Source organism: Alosa sapidissima, chromosome 1 (assembly GCF_018492685.1).
Source record: "Alosa sapidissima isolate fAloSap1 chromosome 1, fAloSap1.pri, whole genome shotgun sequence".
In the NCBI taxonomy this organism is placed as follows: domain Eukaryota; kingdom Metazoa; phylum Chordata; class Actinopteri; order Clupeiformes; family Clupeidae; genus Alosa; species Alosa sapidissima.
The window spans coordinates 8,119,898-8,144,900 of NC_055957.1; the positions used below are offsets into that span (position 1 = coordinate 8,119,898).

The window sequence follows — 25,003 nt, forward strand, 5'->3', positions numbered from 1 at the left end:
TGACATTTGAACTTGGCGCTAATAAGTAGTGACGTAGAGCCCAGTAACACATTGAATCTGGCAAGTGTGCACACGTTGTTGGCTTAGGCCTTGTCCTTTAACGTTTATCAGGTAACTAAATGCAATTAGTCGTGAAGTGTCTTGTCAGCTTTTATCATTATATACGTTAAAGTCTGAGGAAACTACACACAGTAATTAATCTAAAATACGCAGAGGAGAATGAAACGTTTAGAATTCCCTGAAAGGGTTATCTAGATGGCTAACATTAGCTAACGAGGATAGTTAGCTGAATGTTGCTAGCGTTAGTGTGTTCAAAAGAGAAGTTTAGTCTGGCTCAAAGGGAATACTCATTTGTTTAATAATCTATGTTCAGGAGAGGTTATTTTCTAGTGTTTCTGACTCGTGTTAATCAAGTGAGCATATAATTAATTGTCATGTAACGTTACTGTGGGTAATGGTACTAACCTCAATGCTAAGTCCTTGAGGTAATTAGGTCAGTGTTAGCAGACAGTAAAAGATGGCATTTGCTAACAAATTGAAATGTCGATCATTCCAACGCTTACAGCTTGTTCGGAGTCACCATAACGTTAGTTATTCTAACGTAACCTGACTCATAAAATGGAAGATCAGTCACACTGTTAAGTGAATTTGGTTAATTCATTTTCCTCTGAAATGTAAAAATTCAGTTCATTCTTCTGGCATCGTTGGTTAACATCAGCGTATCAGCGATAAAGTTAAGATAATCTAGATGCTTGCCCAACCTATGACACCTTTAGCTAAGTAACTTAACTAACAGTTTGCAGTTGCAAGAAAATTATAGCGTTGCCGTTAGAAAAATGTACAGCTGAATGCAGGACTTCTGACCCACGACCTAGCATATGTGATTGAATTGAGTGGGTTTGACTGTTGAACCAGATGATGGCACCGTTACAGTATGATGCAAGCTGAAGGAAATGGCTGTGGCGAAAATTCATTTTAGTACAATTAATTGCTTTTCAGGATGACTGACATAGAGTTGGTGAAAAAAATGCTCCGGGCTGTACTGCAGTCCAATAAAAATGGAGTGTCCGTATCGAGACTGCAGTCCGACTACAGGACCCTTACTGGGGAGTTTATCCAACATAAGCAGATGGGCTACCCAAGTTTAGTGGGATTCCTGAGGAGTATTCCTTCTGTGGTACGAATAGAGTATCGTCTTGGCGAGGTAAGAACTGGTGGAACTTTTTTTTTTTTTAAAGTTAAGGTCAAGCATCACGCATGAGAAGTCAGTCTATAGAGATGACTGAAGATGACTAGCATGAATAGTTGACTATTTTGACTGCATTAATTATTTTGCTTTGTAGTTTGGGAAGGATTAGTGTTGCACTCCCAGACTTTCACACAGGGGAGATGTCAAATCCTCTTCCAAAGTTAATAGCAGCTAAATGCATTAAAAATGTAGAGTTTCAGTCTTCAAGTTTGCTTGTCTTGCAGGAGGTATGCTTTGCTGCTGTGTGTCAGGAGACCGCACACATTGCCCAGTTGATTGCACGACAGCGTGCCCCTAAAAAAACTGGCCGTGCCAAAATGGTCAACTGCCATATGAGAGTGAAGCCAGCATCCCCATTTATGCTCCATGGTAAGAGTGATTCTGTTCAGTCATATATTTTCATGAATAAAAAGCCTAAGTTGGGTCAAGGAAAAATCACAGGAAACATGATTTAGCATTATATTTATTGCTGATATTGTATTTCCATGCATTCAAACCAGTTCTTATAGAGTTGCTGAGATCAGCTGTTGAAATATGCCAGGGCTGTTAGCTTGCAAAAGCACTAAGCACATTCTGCTGCTTGCCCAGCAGGGCAGTCAGCTGATTTCAGGATGTTCCAGAACATTGCATTGCATTATATTCTGTCCTTTCAGTGCACAGTGACTCTTTCACCTCAGTATGTTGGTGATTTTCACTAGACACTGTTGAGTCACCTATGCTATCCATGCCATTCATGTTTAGAACAAGTGTTTGTTTGATCTTGTTGCTTGTGTAGTGGTGTTTCATAATTAAGATGCAAAATAAAGATTAATATTTATAGAGGAGGTTGAATGTGAAACCTACAGTGTCACACTGCGCTCTGGTCTGGTGCAGTTCATTTGTAAGGAATCTGAGCTATGCCCATTTAATTAGCTGGTGATAGAATGAGGCGTCTCGTGGTGTGTGTGTGTGTGTGTGTGCGCTTGGCCTCTAAGCCTGGGCAGTGCCCTAGTAACCCACTTTCTGTTCATTTGTGTGAACCAAAGACAGGGTCTTGTAATAAACAGAACTATTCTGTTGAACTTTTTTCACAAACGATTGTTTGAATGTGACCATGAACTACCCTCTGTGTGGCATAACTAGTTGGCATAAAGAAGGACCAACCACAGACTACCGTTTTTGCATGCTGTTTTTTGTTGTGAGTTTATGAATTCACTGATTATGCCTTTATGTACTGTTCTGACTGCAGTTTTAATTTCCAATGTGCTGAAATGGCAAAGGTTTGTTTCTGGGGATGTCAATCAGAACCTGTGGTTCATGTGTATTTGAAGCTTCTTGGATAGTTCAGCATATAGCAGTGTTTCCCACAGAATTGAATTCCATTTTTGGTGGTTGGTTTGCAGAATTAACTTAATACAACAGTTTTTAACAATTATTACAGTGTGGTTATGATGCTAACCAGATTTAAGCACAATTTAGTACACCCTGGAAAATCATTGTGTGGTGGTCAAAGTTGATATTGTGGTGGGCCGCCACAAATAAGTCAATGTATGGGAAACACTGTATAGGATGAGTGTCTACAAAGGCTTTCCACCCTCACATTGGTGTCCCCCTCTACAGCAAAGCCCAGAACCTCCCTCAGGCAACCGGGGTACATGAGTCGCCCTGGTCGCGGAGGCTTCTCGAAGCCAGGGAACTACGGAATCCAGAGGCAGATGTTCAACAGCAACCAGCCGAGCGTGACCACTTTCAGACCCACCGCATATCCGGAAAGGTACAGCCAGAGTGCACTGATGAGCTGAGAGCTAACACCCAACCTCTGCTGGCTGTCCATAGATGATGCTAGTATGAGCATGGTTGTGCGTGGTGTCTGGGGAGCATATAAGGAGTGTTCTGCAAGCTTAGCCTTTATTGGTTGTTCCCCAAATGATAGATAGATAGATAGATAGATAGATAGATAGATAGATTCTTTCTTTCTTTCTTTCTTTCTTTCTTTCCTTCCTTCCTTCCTTCCTTCCAAGGGGAAATTCAAATGCTCAGGTGACTTGAGTCTGTGCAAGTGTATGTGTGGTGTTTCTCTGCTATTGTCCAGATGCATAAACAAGCCACACAAGCTCTGTATCTCGTTCTAGACCCAGACTCGCGCTGTCCTCACAGTTCCAGAGAGAGGTGTATGTGTCCAAGAACACCCATCAAAGCAGTGGTAGGTAGGGTGGGCAGCATCACTGTTTTTGTGAGTTGGGATTAATTCAGTTACATGTATATTGCCCTCTCCTCCAACTGACATGGCTTAGACATGGATAACCCCCCCTCCCCCCCAACTTAATCTAAATATTCTCAGTGTCAATATCTCCACCTCTTCATGGAGGGGCCCTCATTTATTTAGGGACATTTTTTCACACTATTGAATGTCAGTGGTTTCCTGTTTAAACAATATAGGCCATGTGTTAATCTGGACAAACATGCTTAGTCAGCTGTGAATTTTCAATTGGGTAAGGTTAAATGTGAACATGAATGTAAATAAAATAATACCTTGTATGTTTGATAATTATGCATGATTATATATCTAAAGCTCATCCCCCTCTGCTCCAGGTGTGTCCCCTGCAAGACCAGCTGCATTGGTCAAGGAGCTGACTGCTGCTCAGATCCCGCACCTCCAGGGGCAGATCAAGCAGCTCTTGACAAAGTACAGCAGTGGGGTGTGGCTGTCGAAGATTCCCCAACTTTACTGTGACCTTTTCAAACAGGAACTACATCCCACTGCGCTAAAGGACATGGAGAACTGGACCCACATCTGCTCTGTAAGCAGCCACACTTTACACATGACCTGGACACTTCTCCACATGGAAACATGTACTTTCCATTTTGAATGTTCTGAAGCCTCTTTCTTAGACTTCACTACTGATTAGTCTTGAAGTTGGAGGAAGAGCCCTTTTAGTTTGAAACTGGCAAATAACATAACTTAATGAGAGCTTTTTGTTTTGCAGTTTAATTTGTGTGACTTGAAATGTATCTAATGTATTCCAAAGGTTGAGAAGCCTGGAAGCAACAACATAGTGGATCGCCTTGTGTATCCCACCCTGAACATCCCCTCAAAGCCCACTCCAACGCCCACTGCTAAACCCACCTCCCCCAGCCCCAAGTACTCGCTCCTGCCCACCCCTCCTCAGAGTCCGGTGGCTCTGTTCCCGTCCTCCACGTGCATGTCCCCGCTGCCCTCTGGGCCGGTGGTGGTGAGTGCTGACGTGAAGCAGAAGCTACGGGAGCTGCTGGAGAAGTACAGTAACGGCCTGTGGGCTCATGCACTGCCCAAACTCTTCCAGGTAGGCCTGCATCCTAGCCTGGCCCGCCTTTCCCAAAACCATAGTTGCTATATAAGTTAGCAGTATTGTTGGTTGCAATGCAATTTCCCATTGCCAACCAACTAGGGTTGGGGCAGCCGTGGCCTACTGGTTAGCGCTTCGGACTTGTAACCGGAGGGTCGTCGGTTCGAATCCTCGACCAGTAGGCACGGCTGAAGTTCTCTTGAGCAAGGCAGCTTACTGCGCCAGGATTAGTGTGTGCTTCACCTCACTGTGTGTTCACTGTGTGTTAAGTGTGTTTCACTAATTCACGGATTGGGATAAATGCAGAGACCAAATTTCCCTCATGGGATCAAAAGAGTATATATACTTATACTTACTTATACTAAGTTGCTAACAGGTTAGCAACTATGGTTTTGGGAAATGCACCCCTGGTGTGAATTCCATACAGCTACACAAATGCCATGTTTATTATTCTTTCACTAAAGCAAAGGTAAACGGTTTGTCTAAAACCTCTGAAATAGCTAGTGCCAAGTCGGCAGATATGCCTTGCAAGCACCAACGGCAGCATTTTTGCAGTTTTAGTTGTGAATCATTGTGGTTATTCCATGGCAATCGAAATTGTTACTAAGTGCCAAATTGAGAAGATTCATGTTTTTTTGAACAAAGATTTAATTTTTTTTTAACTTAACGTTCAAACGTTCTCCTCCAGGAAGCCTATAGGACCTGCTTCCCAGTCCAGGTGCTGTCAGACCTCTCTGTCCTGAGTGACAGTTGTGTGATTGAGTACCCCATGCCTGACAATAAGAGAAAGGCCATACTCTACGCCCTGCCTCCTGTGGGTGAGGACAAGCACCAGAACTCTGGGGCCCCCCAGCGGAAGCTCTTCCATCCAGTCACCAACTCCCTGGTGCCCCCTCTCCTCCTGCCCAGAGAGGACTACCCATCAGTGCTGGTTGTGGAGGCTCTCTCTACTAACAGCCTGGTGATCAGGTAGCCCCTGCTCTCACTCATCAGTGCTGAGCCATTCTACTCATGTCCTGCTTATCCAGTGTGATTTAAAGCAACACCAAAGAACTTTCCCTCTGTCGCACGCACGCTATTTGTTTATCCAGCACCGGCTTTGCAAATAACGGATGTCCACAGACAAGGTAGAATATGTTGCAAGATTTATGAAAGTACGATGTATTGCGACATCAGATGCAAGTAAAATTTGTAGTTTCTTATAGCCGATAGAGGGCCGCAAAGCGAATGCAGAAGTGCCGTTCACCCTGTTCCAAGTTGATGAACCACTGAATCGATTTTGGAAACATTATTTTAAGGTACAAAAAACTCTTTGGTGTTGCTTTAAGCAAGTGCTCCTTCATAAATGTCAATGAAAATAAAAGTAAAGTTTTACAGGAAGTCTGTTTCTGGTGCTGCAGGTATATCGGCGAGTCGTACTCCCAGTCCCAGGAGGCCATGGAGGACTCCATGCGGGAGTTCTACAGTGTGATGGGCAGGAGCGTGGCACCCCCTGTGCTCCTGGCCAACCGCCTGTATGCAGTGCGCGTGGAGGAGGAGGAGGTGCTGAGGGCCCAGGTGTGCGAGGTCACTGCTGACAAGGTCAAGGTAAACAAGCGTTAGACCGATTACCCTCTGCTTGCTGGCATCCACTCTAGGAGTGTGTGGCGACCACGTTTTTATAGTTTAATTTCCCTTGCCAGAACCTCAGAGAGTGTGCATTCTTTATAGGCAGATTACCCTACATTAGACACTAATTGTTCAGATGAACAGAATGTCACTTTACCAGTAGTGGCTCTGGTGTTTTTAAATTCTAGAGAATTTCTGAATAGTATGACTCATGAATGATGTATTTATTATGTATTTGTAAGTGGCATCTGCCAAAGCCCATACTCATATGGGTTATCATCCATAATAATCCATAATCCATTTTCTGATATACCCCCGTCCTCTAATATTGATATTGCTCTGCTGTAGTTTATGGCCCCAGATATTCACTCACTCAATGTTCCTGAAACCTTGATTTCAGTCATGTTGATGGTTTTTACAGAAATGTTCATGAATTCCTATTTGAATGTAACATGGTCTCGTGTCTGGGCCGGTGTTTTGCAGGTGTATTTTGTGGATCATGGCTTCAGTGAGCTGGTGGGCAGAGATAAGATTCTTCGACTTGATGAACAGTTCCTCAAGCTTCCTTTTCAAGCTTCCACCTGCCGCCTCGCAGGCAAGCTCCTCCTCCCTACAGTCTGATGCACCTGCGACAATAAGTCGCAATGCCCTGTCCTAATGTTTTGTATTGTATTAAATCTAAACAGGGAAGTCTGTTTGTGTCTAATTTAGACTTTTGTGAGTTTAGTCTGTAAGTGATGAGATTCGAGCAGCCAGGCTATTCAGGAAAAAAAAAATTCAACGTAGACTGCTATTTTCTCTGTGTTCGACAGTTGATTGTGGTAGACAAGTTTGTGATCAATTATAGTAGGTTGAGCATGTGCATTGAGATACTTAATCTTGTCCCATTTTGAAAGCCATGTTGATGGGCCTTCTCAGTATTAGTATTGTGCGTATTGTGGAGTAAATGCATGACTTGTATTTGTGGTGTGCTACAGGGCTCAGTGACTTCCACACAGACGTGTCGGTGCTAAAGGTGCTTGAGTCGCAGGTCTGTGGCCATATCCTCCTGGCGGAGGTGGTGGACCGAGGAGAGGTTCCATTGGTGGTACTGTATGACACGTCACAGGAGGACGATGTCAACATCAACGCTCTCTGTCTCAAGTCTCTCCAGGACAGCGCTATGAGCCACCCTCTCCAGGTGAAACTTTCACCTGAGATCTGTCACATGGCTCCAGCCATCAATTTTATGTTACCCGTTTTTGTGATTTGAGACGTGACCCTTTCCTGATATGTTTTCTTGTGTTTGTAGGTGAACAGCACTTACCTGAACGTCTCGGTCACAAATGTGTGCTCGGATGGAACGATATTCTGCCAGGTTCCCTGCCAGGGTCTTGCCAAACTGAAAGCACTGTTTGAGAAGATTGAGTCCTTTATCTCATCCCAGGTAATACTAGGCCTTGATGAAGTAGTTGTTCAAACATGTTTTGCCAAAATCTGAAACATTTTTTTGTTGATTTCCTTTCTAAAAAAAGAACTCAAAGGCAGCATCATAAATCATATGAACATTTATTTTTTGTAAAATGCAAACAAAATGACAGTAGTCTTTGACCTCTATGTGCATGTCCGTAGAGCTATCAGCTGTGTTGGTATTTGACAAAAGGCCTCCATAATGGCAAACTAAATTGTTCCACTCCATCAGTTGAATCCTGTTCATATGGATCCAGTATGTCAGACGCCCTGCAAACACCGAATTCAAGCCACAGTACTCAGTGAAGGCAATTAAGCATGGTGGTGCAAGCATCATGATAGGGGGATGTTTCTCCTACTACGGTGTTGGTCCTATTTACCGCATACCAGGGATCATGGATCAGTTCGAGTACATCAGGATACTGGAAGAGGTCATGCTGCCATATGCTGAAGAGGAAATTTCTGATCCATGATCCCTGGTATGCGGTAAATAGGACCAACACCGTAGTACGTAATTGTCTTCACTGAGTACTGTGGCTTGAATTCGGTGTTTGCAGGGCGTCTGACATACTGGAAGAGGTCATGCTGAAGAGGAAATGCCTTTGAGGTGGACCTTTCAACAAGATAATGACCCGAAACACGCCAGCAAGCGAGCAAAAGCATGGTTCCATATGAACAGGATTCAACTGATGGAGTGGCCAGCACAATCCCCGGACCTTAATCCCATAGAAAACTTGTGGGCTGACATAAAAAGTGCAGTGCATGAGGCAAAACCAAGAAACAAAGAGGAATTGTGGAATACAGTACAATTAACCTGGGCTGCAATACCTGTTGAACGATGCCAGAAGTTGGTTGACTCCATGCACCACAGATGTGAAGCAGTTATCAGAAACCGTGGTTTTGCAACAAAATATTAGTTTAGGATACTCAGTCAAGTTCACTTATCAAGAATTTCTTAGTTTGTACAGTACATTTTTGAGTTTCCAAGGAAAGATGGCAACGCTGCTATTTCTTTGAACATGGCATTTCTGACTTTCTATGAAATCATTATTATTATTTAAGTTTTGATGACTTTGCCCAATTGTTTTGCTTTGGAATAGAATGTACTGTGTCCCCAATGCATCTGTGTTCATGAAAGTACAATTTGTTTGAAGAATTTTGACATTTACTCATTTTTCTAAAGGCACTGCTATTTTTTTTGAGCACAACTGTATGTCCATTCCTCGATTGCTTTCAGACTACAGGTATTTTGACACAGGTCTCATAATTCATGTTATATGTTCATAATCAATGTTATTGAATAGCTATTTTTTTACAAATATTTTTACTGTTTTCAATCAATTTTTGATTGTTTTTCCAATCTTTCCATATAGACGCCTGTTCCAAATATAAGCAGGTTGAGTTCGGTGATTGAAGTAAATAAAGCCTGTGCTATTAATCTAGTTTCCACCTCTATTATATGATTTTTTGTTTCCATTCTCAAAAGCTCATTTTGAGACCACTGAAGGAAATGTTCCTTTGAAGCTGCACATATACAGTAGTCTATGCAAATGAAAAAATACAATACTAAAATAGTCATTATGATGGGATTGTCATTTTGGTTATCTCTCAGGAGATTCAAGATTTTCTATCACACTTACTTTTTATGTGGTGCAGTCTGCTTTCACAGTGATCTAAAAACAAAGCAAAACGTAGGCCTTGACATCTGACGCTTGATCTTCTGTGTTTTGCAAACCAGGGAAGCTCAGAGCTGCTTGTGGCCAAGCCATTCTGTGGGAAGATTTGCCTGGCGCGCTACCAACGCAAATGGTCTCGGGTGGAGGTAGGGGGGGAAGAATCCCCACACCCTTCTGCCGATACGACATTGTCTTACCTATCTATCTGTTGTTTCTACCTCTCCATCAGTCACACAATAACAATCACGTGAACATTGATGTAGATACTGGGTGTTGTTTGCCAAATGTTTTGTTTCTGTATGTTCCTGGGATGTTGCGGTGATTGGTCCTCAGATCACTAACCTGCATGGCAGCCGTGTGCTCGACATCCTGTTTGTGGATATGGGCCTCCCTGCCTCGGTGGAGGTGATTGAGCTCCGAGAGATCCCGCCACCTTTCTTGCCAGACCTCATCACCATCCCATTCCAGGTCAGACTGAAGCGCGTGGACTCATCTGCTATATGCCACAACACTGGGGGCAGCCGTGGCCTACTGGTTAGCGCTTCGGACTTGTAACAGGAGGGTTGCCAGTTCGAACCCCGACCAGTAGGAAAGGCTGGAGTGCCCTCGAGCAAGGCACCTAACCCCTCACTGCTCCCCGAGCGCTGCTGTAGCAGGCAGCTCACTGCGCCGGGAGTAGTGTGTGCTTCACCTCACTGTGTGTTCACTGTGTGCTGAGTGTGTTTCACTAATTCACCGATTGGGATAAATGCAGAGACCAAATTTCCCTCACGGGATCAAAAGAGTATATATACTTATACTTATACTTACACTGGAGATCAGTGCCTCTCATATGCCTCCTGGTGGCCTGCTCAGGAATTGCAGAGAGGCTGCATGGAGTGCAGAGATTTGTTTTAGTTTGCTAATCCACTGTGCATGTCCAATTATTAGCCTCTGTATGTTGAATAATACCTATTATTCCACTGCTTGGTTGAATTTCCCATTGTCCTACGTAATTTAGAACGACCATTAACCGTATGTTATTTGCACACCTATGAAGTAGATCCATTTTTTTTTGGCCGTATCACACTTGTATATTAATTCGCCGAACTCGTTAAGTTTAAATGAACAGTCACGTTGCATCCAAGCTGTAAAATGCAGACGTTCAGAACATGGCAACATTGTAGCATATGATGGAGGTGGCTTTTAGCTAGATGGATGACAGCAGGCTAAGTAAAATAGCGATGTTTCAAAACTAAAGTTCATTAGAATCTTGGGGGATACGCCCGCTTGACAACGGGAGAGATAGAACTAACGACTGGCATTTGGCCGTAGCAACCATCCATTTAGAACTAGTAACGGCAGTTTGTCCTGTAAGTTGAGAAATTAGATATGTGTCGGAAGAAATTAGTTCTACAAACAAGACAGTTTTAGCGATTTAAAACATTAAAATTGTAACAGGAAATGAACACAACGCAAGTGGCAACAGTGGAATAAGCGGGATAATGGACTCCACGGTGGTCTGTTAACAGAAATTAATGCACTTACGAGGTTTAAACAGCCCTCCGCTTTGTGTCGGGGCCGTTTTACAGCCTCGACCGTGCATGAACTTCTGTGAACAAACCACCGTGTCGTCCATTATCCCTTACATATTACTTACTGTGAAATGAGGTAGACATTGACTGCATTAGCAGTCTATTTAGCATCTATTGTTGTCCTGGACAGGTGATGGACTCCCTAGAGGTGTTATCAGAACAATGCATGGGTGACCCGTTAGTGGGAGAGGAGGGACTAGAAAGGTGTCTCAAAGTCAAGGGAATTAAATGGACTGTGTTGGCGACATCATGTAGGTTTTGTCTTCATGCTTTTCCATGCTCTATCTCTTTGAAGGCCTTTAAGTGCGGATTAGAAGAGTTGTCTGTGGGCGAGGGAGTATGGAGTCCAAACTCGATCATGTGGCTCAGAGATACTGTACTCAACATGACTGACTGCAGTATGAGGGTGAGGTCCTTGCACACAAATGCACTCATACATGAGTGGGTGAACTCCATGTTTGCTTCCTACTCTTATGTCCATTGGTTCATGCAGAATTGGAATATGTCAACGTCAGAAGATGTAGATAGATAGATACTTTATTGATCCCCAAGGGGAATCAGTTAGTCAGAAGAATACGGCATTTCAGAATGTTTGTAAACAATAGGCTCCAAGATCCTTCCGGGTGGCAGAACGCAAGCGGCTTCCACTGACCTTACATAGTTAAAACATTGTTGTTGATCAAAGTTGAAACAATAACGAAAATGTGTTGTGTTTGAGGTTGTGCCGCCAGATATACAGCAAAAAGTTTAGGGTTTTTATCGATGTCCTTCAGAAAGAAAGAAAAATTATCCAGCGAAACCTGTGGGTGAAGTTTAAAGCTAGTGGACGTCGTCAAAAGTAATGCTGCAGAGTAGCTGGCAAGACTGCCTGGTGGCGGAGTAGCCACTTCTTACATCTGTATCCGATCCGAGCAACAAAAACCTGATCATAGCCTTTTTATTTAGATAGCAGGGAAATACAATCTGTTAGACGGTGTAAGTCAAACAGCAACAGTCACTAAAATAACCACTCAATGGCAGGCTGAGGTTCATTTACACATTAGGCTATAGTAGGCTAGCCTAGGCTACTATGCATTTCATTTAACGTTATTGCTATCTCCTTAGGGCCGTTTGCACAAAGCACCTTTAAGTTTTGTCCCTTTAGTATCAACCACGGAGATTGTTTGTTTGGTAATTTGTGCTTGCTTTTCTGAGGATGCAGATGTTGGTCAATACGGGACTGTCCAAAATAATAGCAAGCTGTGTGCACATATTGTTGATAAAATCGAATGACTCATTAGGGAATGACCCATTACAAATCTGAGTAGGCCTATAGCTAACTTTGACAAGTTTGACGGATGACAGCCAAACACGGCAGTGACAATTAATTTCACGATGTTAGCTATAGTTATTAATGCACCTACTCTAGGCCCATCAATAGCTAATGTTAGCAATGAATAACTCAACTGGTAGGCTACGTTTAACGGACATAGTTGTAACTAGCTTGCTAAAGTTATGCCGTAGTCTGCAACCCAAGCTTATGATCTTATCTTACCTTAATAATTTTTGGTGACATTTATCCATTCATCAGTAAAGCCATATATAGACATGAATTGAACAATACCAGCTAGTTAGATATTATCCTGACTGTCATCAGGGCACCAAAACCCTGGCGAACCGAACCTCGTGGTTATTTAGGCTGCTAAGGTCGTTTGTGCAACGGAAGGAGAAGGAAACCGAAGTAGAATACTTAAATGTGTTTGTGCAGCCGATTTTATTTTAAGGGAGCCTTAAATCAGATTTTAGGGGAACCTGAACAAGGTGTTTTGTTCAACCGGCCAGTCTCTCATGTTCACTATGTCTGAATATCCACCACGTCTGTTTTTGAATTAACTTACCTGTTGAAATGTATTAGGCCTAGACTACGGCCGACGGTGGGCTCCCCAAGCAATTTACCTCACGTAGCATTTTCATCATTCGCCTTTGATTTCAACTGACACTTCACTTCGTTCAAACTACGGGATGGAGTGGAGGCAGCATGGCTAGAGACACATATGACTCATTGCATATTAATGAGACTTCCCATAACCGTATGAATATGAATGAGAAGTCCCGTAGCACCCCGCAAGACGAAAATCATTCATTCAAGCCATTTACTCTGTTTTCTTGATCGCTCTGCCCTGGTCAAATGACATGGAAGGGTTTGTTTACTAGTAGTGCCAATGGAGAATGCTTCAGCTTTTGCCACCCGGAAGAATGTATATTGTTATTGTGACGTCATGGTAAATTCTCGTATAAGAAGTGATTTAGAAGTATACAGACATCACTCATTCCTCAATCAGTGTGCTAACCAACACAACACACATTGTGGAGGACATATCTCTAGCATCTGTTGTCCATTGCAGATCGCGCGGCTGGATGAGTCCAAGCTCGTGCACATCTACTTGTTCCCCTCCAACAGCTGCCAGGAGGTGGCCAGCAGCGTCAACCACCAGCTGCTGAACTCTGACCTCTGGAGCCCTGCCCCTCCACCCGCTCCGCCCCGTGTCCGCTCGCTGGCTGCCGGGGACGCTCCTCTGTGCGAGTCCTCCGACAGCTCCGTCATGCCGCCTGTGCTGGACATGCCGCAGGTCGGCCAGAACATAGACGTGTTTGTGTCCGTGGCCTGCCACCCGGGCCACTTTGTGGTGCAGCCATGGGAGGAGCTGTACAAGCTGATTGTGCTGATGGGTGAGATGATCCTCTACTACAACCGTGTGCAGGACAACAAGACCCTCGTCGTGGAGAAGAACCTCATATGTGCTGCCAAGGTGGAGAACAAGTACGTTGAAACAACTTTTGTGAGCAAGTTTAAAGGTCAAGGCATTTGCATGGCCCTTAGGTTGGGTAGCTCCCTAGTTTTAGACCAAAACTCCATCATGCTTCTTCACAAGGTATGTAGCAGGTTATGCCATTTCATTGTAGCAGCTTATACATTACTTGCATCATTGTGGGAAGTACCGTATTTTCCGGACTATAAGTCGCTCCGGAGTATAAGTTGCCTCAGTCAAAAAATGCATCATGAAGAGGAAAAAAAACATATATGTCGCACTGGACTATAAGTTTAGAAACTGTATTTCACGAAATCCAAGACCAAGAACAGACATTTATTCTGGAAAGGCAAGTTATTCAACTACACAATAGCACACAGAACAGGGTGAATAGGTGTCCGGTAGGTATGTTAACGTAACGCAGTTATTCAGCTACACTATATAGCCAGCTTGATGTTGGTTAGCTTGGTGACAAGGAAATTAAAATGTCAGTTCCTGGTTGCACAGTTTGTTGTGATGTCTCCTTTTTGCCAGATGTGGAATATTAACGATGACTAGACGTTTGTTTGCTTACCCTCGTTTGAACTGCCATTGTCCTTTGCTGTGTAATTTGTTAGCTAGATGCTAGTGATTAGCGACATGCTAGCGATTAGCGAAATGCTAGCGGATGGCAGTGTTGGAACATGTGAAGTGCCTGGGAAGCTGAATAGGCTAAATTAACATAACAAGCCAGCGAGTCACAAGCCTAGAGCGCCCTCTCGCGGCTGTATATGGTAATGTTACCTTGGTTAATGCAGAGATTCATACGGTGGCCCTGAGGTGCAAACCACAACCGCAAATCGAAAACCACAACCGCAAATCAAAAACCGCAACAGCAAATCGGGAATCACAATGACATTAACAAAACCAGAAATAGTCTCACGAACTCCCATGCTGTAGGTGGCAGTATACACTAAAAGTTGATAGCCACAGATGCACAGATTCACTTCGGGCACACCTGTAAATGTAATGTGTTTGACATCTCTTGAGAGACTTGTACAAATTATACAGATGTAAGTTCGTAATGTTTAGATAAAGGAGTTGAAGATTTATCCCGATGTCTGATTTTGTTTTCCTGTCAGTCTGTTAAGTCAGTAGGCTAGCTTGTAGGCTTACTTGTTTGCTATTAGCCCCTATTAGCCCGCTAGTAGCTCCAATGGGGGACTTTTACCAGCCAGTTTTAAGAAAAGCAGTAGGCTATTTAGTTTTTTTCCCCCCTAGCCTTCATGTCTTTCCCCAGATAGGCTACATATAAAACATCATTCCCTGATAGTATATGTCTGTATAGTTGTAGGATAAACAAGTGGCATTCTATGCAATTGGCCGATATGGATACTGGAGGCTCTCTTAACCTACAGAGAAGCACATCTGTAAAGATACTTGATTACTAATCAATCTAACCTATCGAATCTGAGGTGACCATAGTGGTGGCTTTCTTAATCTATTTAAATACTTTTACAACGTTTTTAAGACATTAGTACATTTTTTTTATTACACTGAATCACATACTACATATATAGTTTTGTTTTCGCATGGGCTTCCTCCGTAAAAGAGACTAGCATTTAACTTCACAGCCTGCAGTTAAAATCCTTAAATTAAAAGAGGCTAAAAACCCAATAAATCTGCCACACCTTAATAGCCTAATATAAGAAACCTTGTGCTATTTCCATTCAATTAGGCAGCACTAGGCTACACCACGAACAAGCTGTCATTAAGTTTTTGCGTTTGTACAACTTTTATGACGTGACATTTCTGGGGCATTTAGTTTTACTATCAAATGTCAACATAGCATTGTAGTATAGGCTATGCACAATGTTACTCTAGTAGGCTATGGCTTAAAGGAGAATTCCGGTGTGATACTGACCTAAAGTGTATTGAAACATGATACCGAGTGTGAACGTATGTCTCATAGCCCATCTCGGCTTGTCCCCTGCACTCCAAAATCTGGCGCTAGTTAGCCGATGCTACCAACAGCTTTTTCAATAGTGGTGCTTTGGCATCGGGCTAGCCATGCAAATAAATCACTGTTTTACACCCATTTACGAGGCTCAATGTATCTCCACACTTCATTGGTAGACTTCCGAGGGCCCTGACATTTAAAACGAGACATTGAGAACTTTGAAAAAGCACTGGTAGTTTACTTACAAGAAGATTTATACAGACAGTATCTTCACAAAGTTTAGAGTTTGCAGCCATCTTGAATTTAGTCACGATAAGTCGAGCAACGAGTAAGAATGAACAGGTATGATAAGGGATCAGATTCCAAAAATAATTCAGTGGAAATGCATGGATTCCAGTTTCTTCCAGTAGCGGCAACTGGAATCCATGCATTTCCACTGAATTATTACAAATTCTAATATTCTATAGTCTCCTGCTCAACATGACATTAGCTGTTATGTTTATTGATAACAAACTCAACTAGCCTACTGATCAACTCGTTTTCACTACTAGCCTAACTATAAAATACAAGTCTTTACCCAACGTTTTTGTTCTAAGACATTTATTTCAAACATAATTTCAAGACACAAATTGGATACGTCAGTTACCTTGGTGCCTACATCCCAGAGAGCAGGCTACCACACCTCAGAGTGATGGGCCTATAGCGTTCTTACGCGTTCAGTGTTGGGTATAAACAAGCTGAGAATTTAGCGGTGTCACGTCTGCCTGTCACAGACAGCTCTTTGACGCTTGGGATAATGTGGTACAGTTACTAGAGTAACAGTATTTTTTTTTAGGGCTGTCAATCGATTAAAAAAATTAATCGAATTAATTACATACTCTGTGATTAATTAATCTAAATTAATCGCATATATAATGTTTTGCTGTTTAAAGTATTTTAAATATTTAAATTCAAATGAATCATTGAATAATCAGCATTAGTGACATTAAAGTTCAAAAACTCTTTTATTATTATTTTCATTGTTCAAATAATGGCCATAATAATCTATACGACCTAATATGCTGAGGAAATAAATTCAAAATGGCAAAGGGAAGAAGTTTTATTTTACATACAAGGCATTTCATTCCACAGATATAACCTAGGGGACAGACATTGCAGAGGACTATTTTAATCAACACTTTATTTTTATCAACACCATCACCCATACAGAAAAATAATATATTCACATATATGCAGCTTGAACATATTCCAGTATAAGCACATCTATGTTAAATAAATATATTTACATCTATGTGAAATACATATATTTCCATGTATGTATCAATATATTTCAAAATATAAGTAAATATTCAATATTGGCCACTTTCTTGTATTTTATGCATATAATTAAATCTATTTAAATATATGGCAGTAAGAAGCATGATCACATGACCCTTGATGAAGATTCTGATCACATGATCTATATATTTCAGACATATATTTCTCTAATATAGTTCATATTCTACTATGGTTTGATATTTTCCACATTGATCATTAAATATTTCACTATTGTGTTTACTTAAAATTAACCATAGTATCAGTATAAAGAGGAAGAAACACACAACACTTCTGTTATCTTTTATTCTATTTTATTGAAAATCTTTGTTTTTGTTGTGGAACCTCAGTTCTGTCACTTTGGCATTTATTGCCTGGTCCAGCAATCTGGAGTGAGTGTCTGGTCTGGGAACTGCTTCAGGGTGGCCTCTGAATAAGACCGAACATATACAAATAGAACATGCAAAATATTAGTGACACAAATACAGATGCTGAAGTGCAGAAACACTGTTGTGTTATCACGATAATTGGAGATAAATACAAAGTGAGTTGGAAAGAAAGACATACAAATAAAATAAACTCACAAATTATCTAGTCCTCTCAGGGTCCAGGCATTCCCTCTAAGTGCCTCCTAAAAAATAGCACAATCAATTAGGACCTCAAATAGTTACAGTTTACTAACACAGAAAAGATCTATGATGGTGAGGCGAAAATGGGAAACAGTCCACACAGACAGCCTAACACTTTTAAATGAGACGACACAACTAATATATATTATATACACAGAAGAGAGAAGCACACAGATACACACTGAAAGGAAAAGTTAGTTTCATCCTCAAATTTTTACTAAACTTGTACAACCAAGAAGCTGCTATTTCATTAAAGTTAAACATGTACATTTCAATGTAAAAGTTCACATCTGTATGAAAACCCTCTACAAACCTTGTTGAATAAAAGCCTTCAGACTCACAACCTCCTCTTGAAGAGCCATTATCGCCACCTCTTCTGTAGGTGGTTGTCAGTTCTTGGTCATCTCCCACAGCTCACACTCATAGAGAGCTCTACCAACCTTCTCTGAAACCTGCAAGTGAACAGAATATACAGCATGAATGAGAGTGGCGTTGGTAAAGGGTATACTCGCGTAATATGTAATGTCCTGGGATATTCCCACTCATGAAGTGTCTCCCATCCGAGACTGCTATCTGAGACTGTAGGGAAGCTGTACCAACCATCATAGAAAGATATGGTTGGAAAGGTATATTTTCAGTTCACTTTGTGTCCCCAGTAGCTTGAAGCTAATTTCTTGTCATTCAAAAGATCAAAACTACTCAAACAAATGTATAAATTCTCAGAAACAAAAGGTTATGTTCTGCATTCGAAAATAGACCTTTAACAAAAAAGTTATATTGATAAGTAAACATTAATTTTTGATTGCCTTTGGTCTATGTAATCATGAAGCATCAACATTTGTCAGTGAAGCATACTATGGGTTGGGCTTGGGTCGTCTTGGTCTCGGGTCTTCTGGTCCATCCTCCGGTGTCCTTGATGTATCTTTCGAGTGTTGCCTCTCTAAAATTTAAAAAAAAAGGGGTGTCAGTGCTCAAATGCACTACATGACCATACATGGTCCTTTTCAATACAATTCAACTTTTACATTTCCATAATTTAGCATGGGTGTGAATGGTTTTGCAAGAATGTCAGTGCACAAAGCATGACAAAGTAGTTTGATAGTGCACAAAAACAAAACACATTACTTGCAATACCATTTCCATGAAATTAAGCACAGTACTTGTGTCTTCAATTTCTACACGTCCACTCTAATACTCTCCAGCACATAACGTTACCACATTACATCCTATCTAAAAAAAAAAAAAAGCTAATGTTAGCTCTAAGTGTTGTCCATGATGCAACAATAGCAGCTAGCTAGCTAAACCACAGTGCATAGAATGTCTACACCTTAGGCTAGTAATGTTAACCGTTACATTTTCTGTCTTGCATGACAAATCATAAGTTGGCTTCTATATGCCTATCAATCTACATGCCAGAGGCAAATATACTACCAAATATGGCCGGGAGACAGGTTAAATTGGTATTTCACTCTGTCATTACAAGTCGTTTTCATTAATTGTCCAAACGTTTGTCAATTTATTTTTCAAATCCCTTTCAGGTGTAAAAAAATAAAGCTAGCGCTGGCTAATTTATGCTAACGTTAATGTTGCAGAAAGTAGCAAAGGTTAGCTTCCAGCTTCCACCAATAATACCATTTTAATTCGGACATTAACTTCTGCAAATGTTTTATGAAAGCAATTTAGCATACAATGAAGATCTACTTACCAGCAATTTGGACCACCATGGCCTCGAAAACCGGCCAACTACCTCTTGGCTGCCTTTCTCCCCTCCACCACATAGTTTCTAGCAAGATGTTGTCCCATAACGTTACAGAGCCGTTGAAAAAGTCTTCCTCATTAACGTTAGGTTTACTAATGCAGTCAGTCGGCAAAATGCTGGTTTTTGCCCTCATACTCCCCGCCAATCCACTTAACCAGAGCAAACGTTTTACATTTGGACTAGTAGTAGCTATTAGTTATGCTTATGTAGTGAAAAAGCTGCAAACATTTTAACCGTTATTCCAACGACCTTAGAGTACGTTGGTAGTGACGTATTTTGAAGTTGAAGGTAGCCTTTTTTGTAAACCCCACCCATCACTGCCTGTGTGCAAATAAGTTAATTGAATATATTCACCATTATATGTTTATGTAAGAGATCCACATATATGTTACATTGCTGGGTCCCACATATACTTGCATATATACATTCTTGTATTAAATATAAGCTGGATGTAGCTGCATATATGTGAATATATTTTTTCCCTTGATTTTTCTGAATGGGCAGACCGTTTTTTAAAAGTAAATGTTCCAATCAATGATCTAGGCAGCACATTTTCTTCTCCTTGATTTTACTTTCTAATGGTTACTGACTAGAACGGCTCTGGGTCAAAGATCATACAGAATCGATTAATCTGCGTTATTTTTTTTAATCAGTTATATTTTCTCAAATTAATTAATCGAAATTCATCAGTTATTTTGACAGCCCTAATTTTTTTTACATTTTATAAATGCTTTGTTTATATGCTGTTGGAACAAATAGTAGTTGATTATAAAGTCAACTTTCTGTTGCAATTTTCTGTGTTCTGGACTGGTAACTTGTTAAGCCAACATGTTCTAACGTTCCATAAATATTAACTGCAAACACATACATAGTGGAGAGTTGATTTGGTTTATACCAGACAATTTAGGTATAGGCCTTAACTAGGCTATTTGATCACATAGTCTATGGTTGGATCATAGGCATGATGATTCCTTCATGGCTTCATAAAATATCAACATCCCATGTTGCTTTTAGAGTATTCTACCATTGGCCCAAATAGTGTGAAATAAATCTTAAATAAATACATAAAAGTAGAATTGCACATAGCAAGAAGCTGGTCTGAGGGCAGATCTGGCGTTGTGCTCATCTCACAGTTTTGACCATTTTTATCAAAAACATTTTTGAAAACAATTAATGGTATTATCTTAATATTCTGGCAAGTTTATGGTCGAAAGTGACAGCTTAGTAAATTCCACGCAATATGGCAAAGCACAGCGTTCGCTGCATAGAAAAACTCAATAGCCTATTAGTGCTTTCTGTGTAGCCCTACGTCCAGCCCTGAGTATTGGCCTGGTTGCTAGCAAACTTTGCAAACTCAGCTGGGTGTTGTTACAGTTGCAGCGGGCGAGTGCATTTGACCGGCATAAAATCGGATGTCTAAGACATGGTCATGGCCGATCACGTGAAAATCGGCCAATTCCGGTCACCAGCCAATCTATCGGTGCATCTCTAATTATGGGTTTGTGTTCACAATTTGGTCCCCCTCACTTTCAAAATATCTCCTGCGCCCCTGGTAAAATCCCTATCCCCAGAGTGTCAAACCAAGCTCGCACTGATGCATGATCACTTTTCAAATTGCTGTTTTCTGACATGATGAGCACAGCTATTCCCCGGTGCTTCTGTCTGTCTGAATATCATATTGAGGTCTTTAGCCTAGCATCTTAATGCTGTACTCACAGCATGGTGAATTACAACGATGACAAAATGCTGTTCATGTTTATGAGTTCATAAGCCTAGTTATTTATTGAAGGACTTACATGTCACGTTTTATATTTTATTATGATCACTCGCATTACCATGGGGTTACTGTGTAGGTAATGTTACGATTTAACTTACAAGCCCACTATGAGTTAGACTGGAGAGATGTTAGAAAACTTTCAAACTTTTTTATTCTCCCTGCGACGCATTACTAGGTAACTCACTAGCTCAGATCAGTGAACAATGGCTACTACCGAAAACGTTGGGGAGAAAACTCAAACAAATTAACGTTAGCTGTGCCATTTAAACGTGTTTACCTGCTAAGCAGCAGCATAGCCACATAACACAGATTCCCTGGCAGGTGTAATAGAAAGAAACAAAATTCCAGTGTATATTTCACGTCTTATCAAAGACTGGCGGCTGTTAAGAGTGACTGTTGACAAATAAAGCCAAGACGTCCGTGGATTTTAACCGCAGGCTGTGAGGTTAACAGCATAACTCTCAAAGAATTTCTTGCCTGAAATTGCACTGTGCCTATTTACAAGGGCATTGTTCCCACCTCTTCTGGGGCCTACCATCAAATGTTGGACCTCCTATAGAAAGCTGAGAACCTCTAGTTTAGGAAACAGTCAAAATAAATGTGTGATGTACTCACAAAGAGTTACAGAGGCTAGAATATAGTTTTTTTTTTTCTTTCTGCCGGATTACAAGCATCTCTGAACTGACCACATTTCAGCCCTCCAGGTCTCTTGATATCCCTTAGAAACACAACTGAGCCCTAGCAACAGGTCTTGTGAAGTTGTGTGCAAAAGTAGATCAATATAGAATGAAAATATGAGTGCTTTAGACTATTATTTGCCAAGGTATGCCCATGCGTTTTGTAAAATGCCTATGGTTACTCCCCATAGGACTTTTTGTTATCCAAAATGCATACTGACAATCAAATGCTTACTGCACATGAACCCCTTTGTGTAGAAGCATAATCCTGGTCTCAAATGAAAGGTAACACTTTGAGGTTTCATGCTTGTATTTGGATTATACTTCAGGGGTTCTGATATGGAATGACTACACTAAATATGGAATGATTACAAAAATGTCTCTGTTTTTGCATTTACTTTGTTGGTTCAATGAGTGTGTATAAGATGGCCTATAAATCTGTACAACTAATATTGGATAACACAACATGAAGATTCAATTTCTATGGATTCTTGTGAATAGTTCAGTACCCAATATGTTGCATCTACTTATTGTGCTGCAGCTACACTGCAGCCAGAAGTCAGGGTAGCACCAAAAGCGGAAGGGGGGGAGGGGGGCATTTTGGATCAAATTTAATTGAGACATAATAGGATTAATCTAAGAATGTAAAGCACTATACAGATTGTACATGAAAAAAGTTGTCATTTTTGGATTCCCAAGAGTCAAAGCTTTGAAATGGTGTATAACATTACTATGCTACATAGCAATATGGTGCATACAATTGATTTAGAATGTTGGGGGGAGGTGGGTAACCGTCCCGCCGGCGGGCACTGAAAGTTATGTGGTTTTAAATGCTAGTCTCTTTTACGGAGGAAGCCCATGCTAAAACAAAACTGTAGTCACAAATTTGATCGTGTTGGTATGTATGTGTTGTAGTATGTGATTCCTATAATAAATGTAAATTTTTATTACACTAATAGGAATCACATAGGCCTACTACAACGCATATGTATACTGCCACCTACCGTATGGGAGTTCGTGAGAATTTGTTAATGTTATTGTGATTCCCATTTGCGGTTGTGGCTTTCAATTTGCGGTTGTGGCTTTCAATTTGCGGTTGTGGCTTTCAATTTGCGGTTGTGGTTTTCGATTTGCGATTGTGTTTTGCACCTCGGGGCCACCGAAGATTCATGTCAGCCAGCAGGAATTAAACATTTAACAACATGTTAAATTATATGTATTTTGATATATAAGTCACACCTGACTATAAGTCACAGGACCAGCCAAACTATGAAAAACAGTGTGACTTATAGTCTGGAAAATACGGTAAATAAAACTAATTAACAAACTGCAAATGTAAGTTTAAAATGGAGGTCTGATTTTAGCTGCCTTACATTTCAAGCCCACATTATTGAATTTGACAGATTATGTTCATCATGCACATGACCTCTTGACTATAGAGATTTATGTGCAGGCCTTTTTAAGAAAGCCAAGTAATTTTCTTGAAAATAGCAGGAAGATTGGCAACAGATATAATCTAGAAACAAAGTGATAAACAACTATATTAAGAGAATTCATAATTCTGTTATGTATTGTGTATGAGTCAGGGATTTCCAAGTTTCGATGGTCTTGCCTTGTGGATTTACTATGATGCAGTTCATTCATTTGTTGGATTCTTTGCTCAGTCTTTGCTGGTCAGAACACTCAAATGAAAAGACACTAGGTTAAGCAAGCGAGAGAAGAGCGCATGTGAGTGGTATTCCATGGAGCGTGATCCCTGCCCTGTTGAGGAGGGTTGCCTGTTTAACCCCTGGCCTCTCAAGGTGATGATACGTGGGGCAACTTCTTGAGCAATGTTGCTGGGCAACCACATAACCAGTTCCATTTATTTTGATTGGATAATCATAACTTGCTTACTGATGATTAAAGTTCTCCAGAAAAGAAACTGTTGCACAATATCAATGAGAACATGCCAGAACCACAATAATGAGGAACATTGCCCAGCAACATTGCTCAAAAAGTTGCCCCATGTATCATCAGCTTCAGAGTTGGCAGGTTAGGCGATGACCTGTGGATGTTGTGTGTCTGCAGTTGGCATCGTGTGCTGGTCAAGGGGGTGTTGACCAATGGGCTGGTGTCTCTGTATGAGCTGGACTACGGCAAGCACGAGCTGGTGAGCAGCAGTCAGCTCCGACCGCTCATCAATGAGTTCAGACAGCTGCCTTTCCAGGCTATCACTGCTGAGCTGTCAGGTAGGAACAGCACAGATGCTTCTGTGGTCATCAAGGCTTTGGACATTTTGAGAATTAATGTAGTTAATGGATGCTCAGTTTTATTATGTGATTTATAAAGGATAAATTCAAGACCACAATAGCAACTTGATTTATTTAACATGTTGCTAGCATGTTCCAATATATATTTAGTTGAAGAGAACTTTTAGCTTCGCCTTTCTGTTGGTCACTCTTTGTTTTTATTTGTGTTTTGTCCTTATTCTTTGCTTTCCTGCCTACTTGTCCTGGTGTCAGGTGTGACCCAGAGCCCGTGGTCTGAGGAGGCTGCCATGGTGTTCCGTAACCATGTGGAGAAGAGGCCGCTGGTGGCCCGGGTGGAAGCCGTGCAGGATGCTGCCTGCCCCTGGGACAGGAAGATAACTGTCTACCTCGTAGACACGTCACAGGACCATAGGGACATCTGGGTGCACAACCTCATGACGGAGTTCCTGGATGAGCTCAGCAAAGCTGCATAAACCCTTAACCCCTGGAAGGCAGTGGCCAGGAACACTGCTACCATGAGGGCAACATGCATTATATGCACACCATTATGTTCAGATGTTGATGTTACAATTCTGTTGGTTTGTGATTCTTTGTTTGCCTGAAGTTTGGAACAGGTCATCATTTTGCGCAAAATTAACTTCAACTTTATTATTCTTTTTCTTTGTGTGTGTGTTTACTAAGTGAAGGAACTTGGTTCCATAAAATATTTGATTTTGGGTTTTATTTTTGTATCAAAACAGTAATTAAGTTGTTTAATGTGTGTCCTTATTTTTTAGCACTTTGTTTGCTCTCGTTTTGTCTGTATTTCACTTTCGCAATGTTGAGTTAGTGGTGAGAGATGATACCTGTTGACCATATCTGTTTTTAGTAAAATATTCCATGTTGCCCTCTTTGGTATTACAACATCCGTACTATCTGTATTAAATACCAAACCAACATATGCTGCAGAAATGTCATTCGTGTGTCGAGTTTTAAGGTGTAGCCTAGGTTGAATGTTAATGTTTTC

At 41.1% G+C, this 25,003-nt stretch overlaps 1 protein-coding gene across 1 annotated transcript; it reads left to right on the forward strand.

Moving 5' to 3' along the window:
* Positions 1 to 24,937, forward strand: LOC121698244 (tudor domain-containing protein 7B-like). The gene is made up of 18 exons (XM_042080215.1): positions 1 to 111; positions 1,000 to 1,204; positions 1,474 to 1,618; positions 2,849 to 3,002; positions 3,361 to 3,431; positions 3,821 to 4,029; positions 4,258 to 4,551; positions 5,243 to 5,523; positions 5,955 to 6,141; positions 6,646 to 6,757; positions 7,140 to 7,342; positions 7,454 to 7,588; positions 9,350 to 9,433; positions 9,621 to 9,755; positions 11,157 to 11,267; positions 13,246 to 13,661; positions 23,816 to 23,976; positions 24,250 to 24,937. Exons 2-18 carry the CDS (start codon positions 1,001 to 1,003, stop codon positions 24,468 to 24,470), a joined length of 3,123 nt encoding a protein of 1,040 aa, XP_041936149.1. The 5' UTR covers positions 1 to 111; position 1,000; the 3' UTR covers positions 24,471 to 24,937.
* Positions 24,938 to 25,003: the final 66 nt, after the last annotated feature.

Bases quoted from the DNA above. Each gene is read 5' to 3' on its own strand.
- LOC121698244 (XM_042080215.1), top strand. From the start codon at position 1,001: ATGACTGACATAGAGTTGGTGAAAAAAATGCTCCGGGCTGTACTGCAG. The intron at 4,552-5,242 runs GTAGGCCTGCAT...GTTCTCCTCCAG, and splicing joins CACTGCCCAAACTCTTCCAG to GAAGCCTATAGGACCTGCTT. The intron at 9,434-9,620 runs GTAGGGGGGGAA...ATTGGTCCTCAG, and splicing joins GCAAATGGTCTCGGGTGGAG to ATCACTAACCTGCATGGCAG.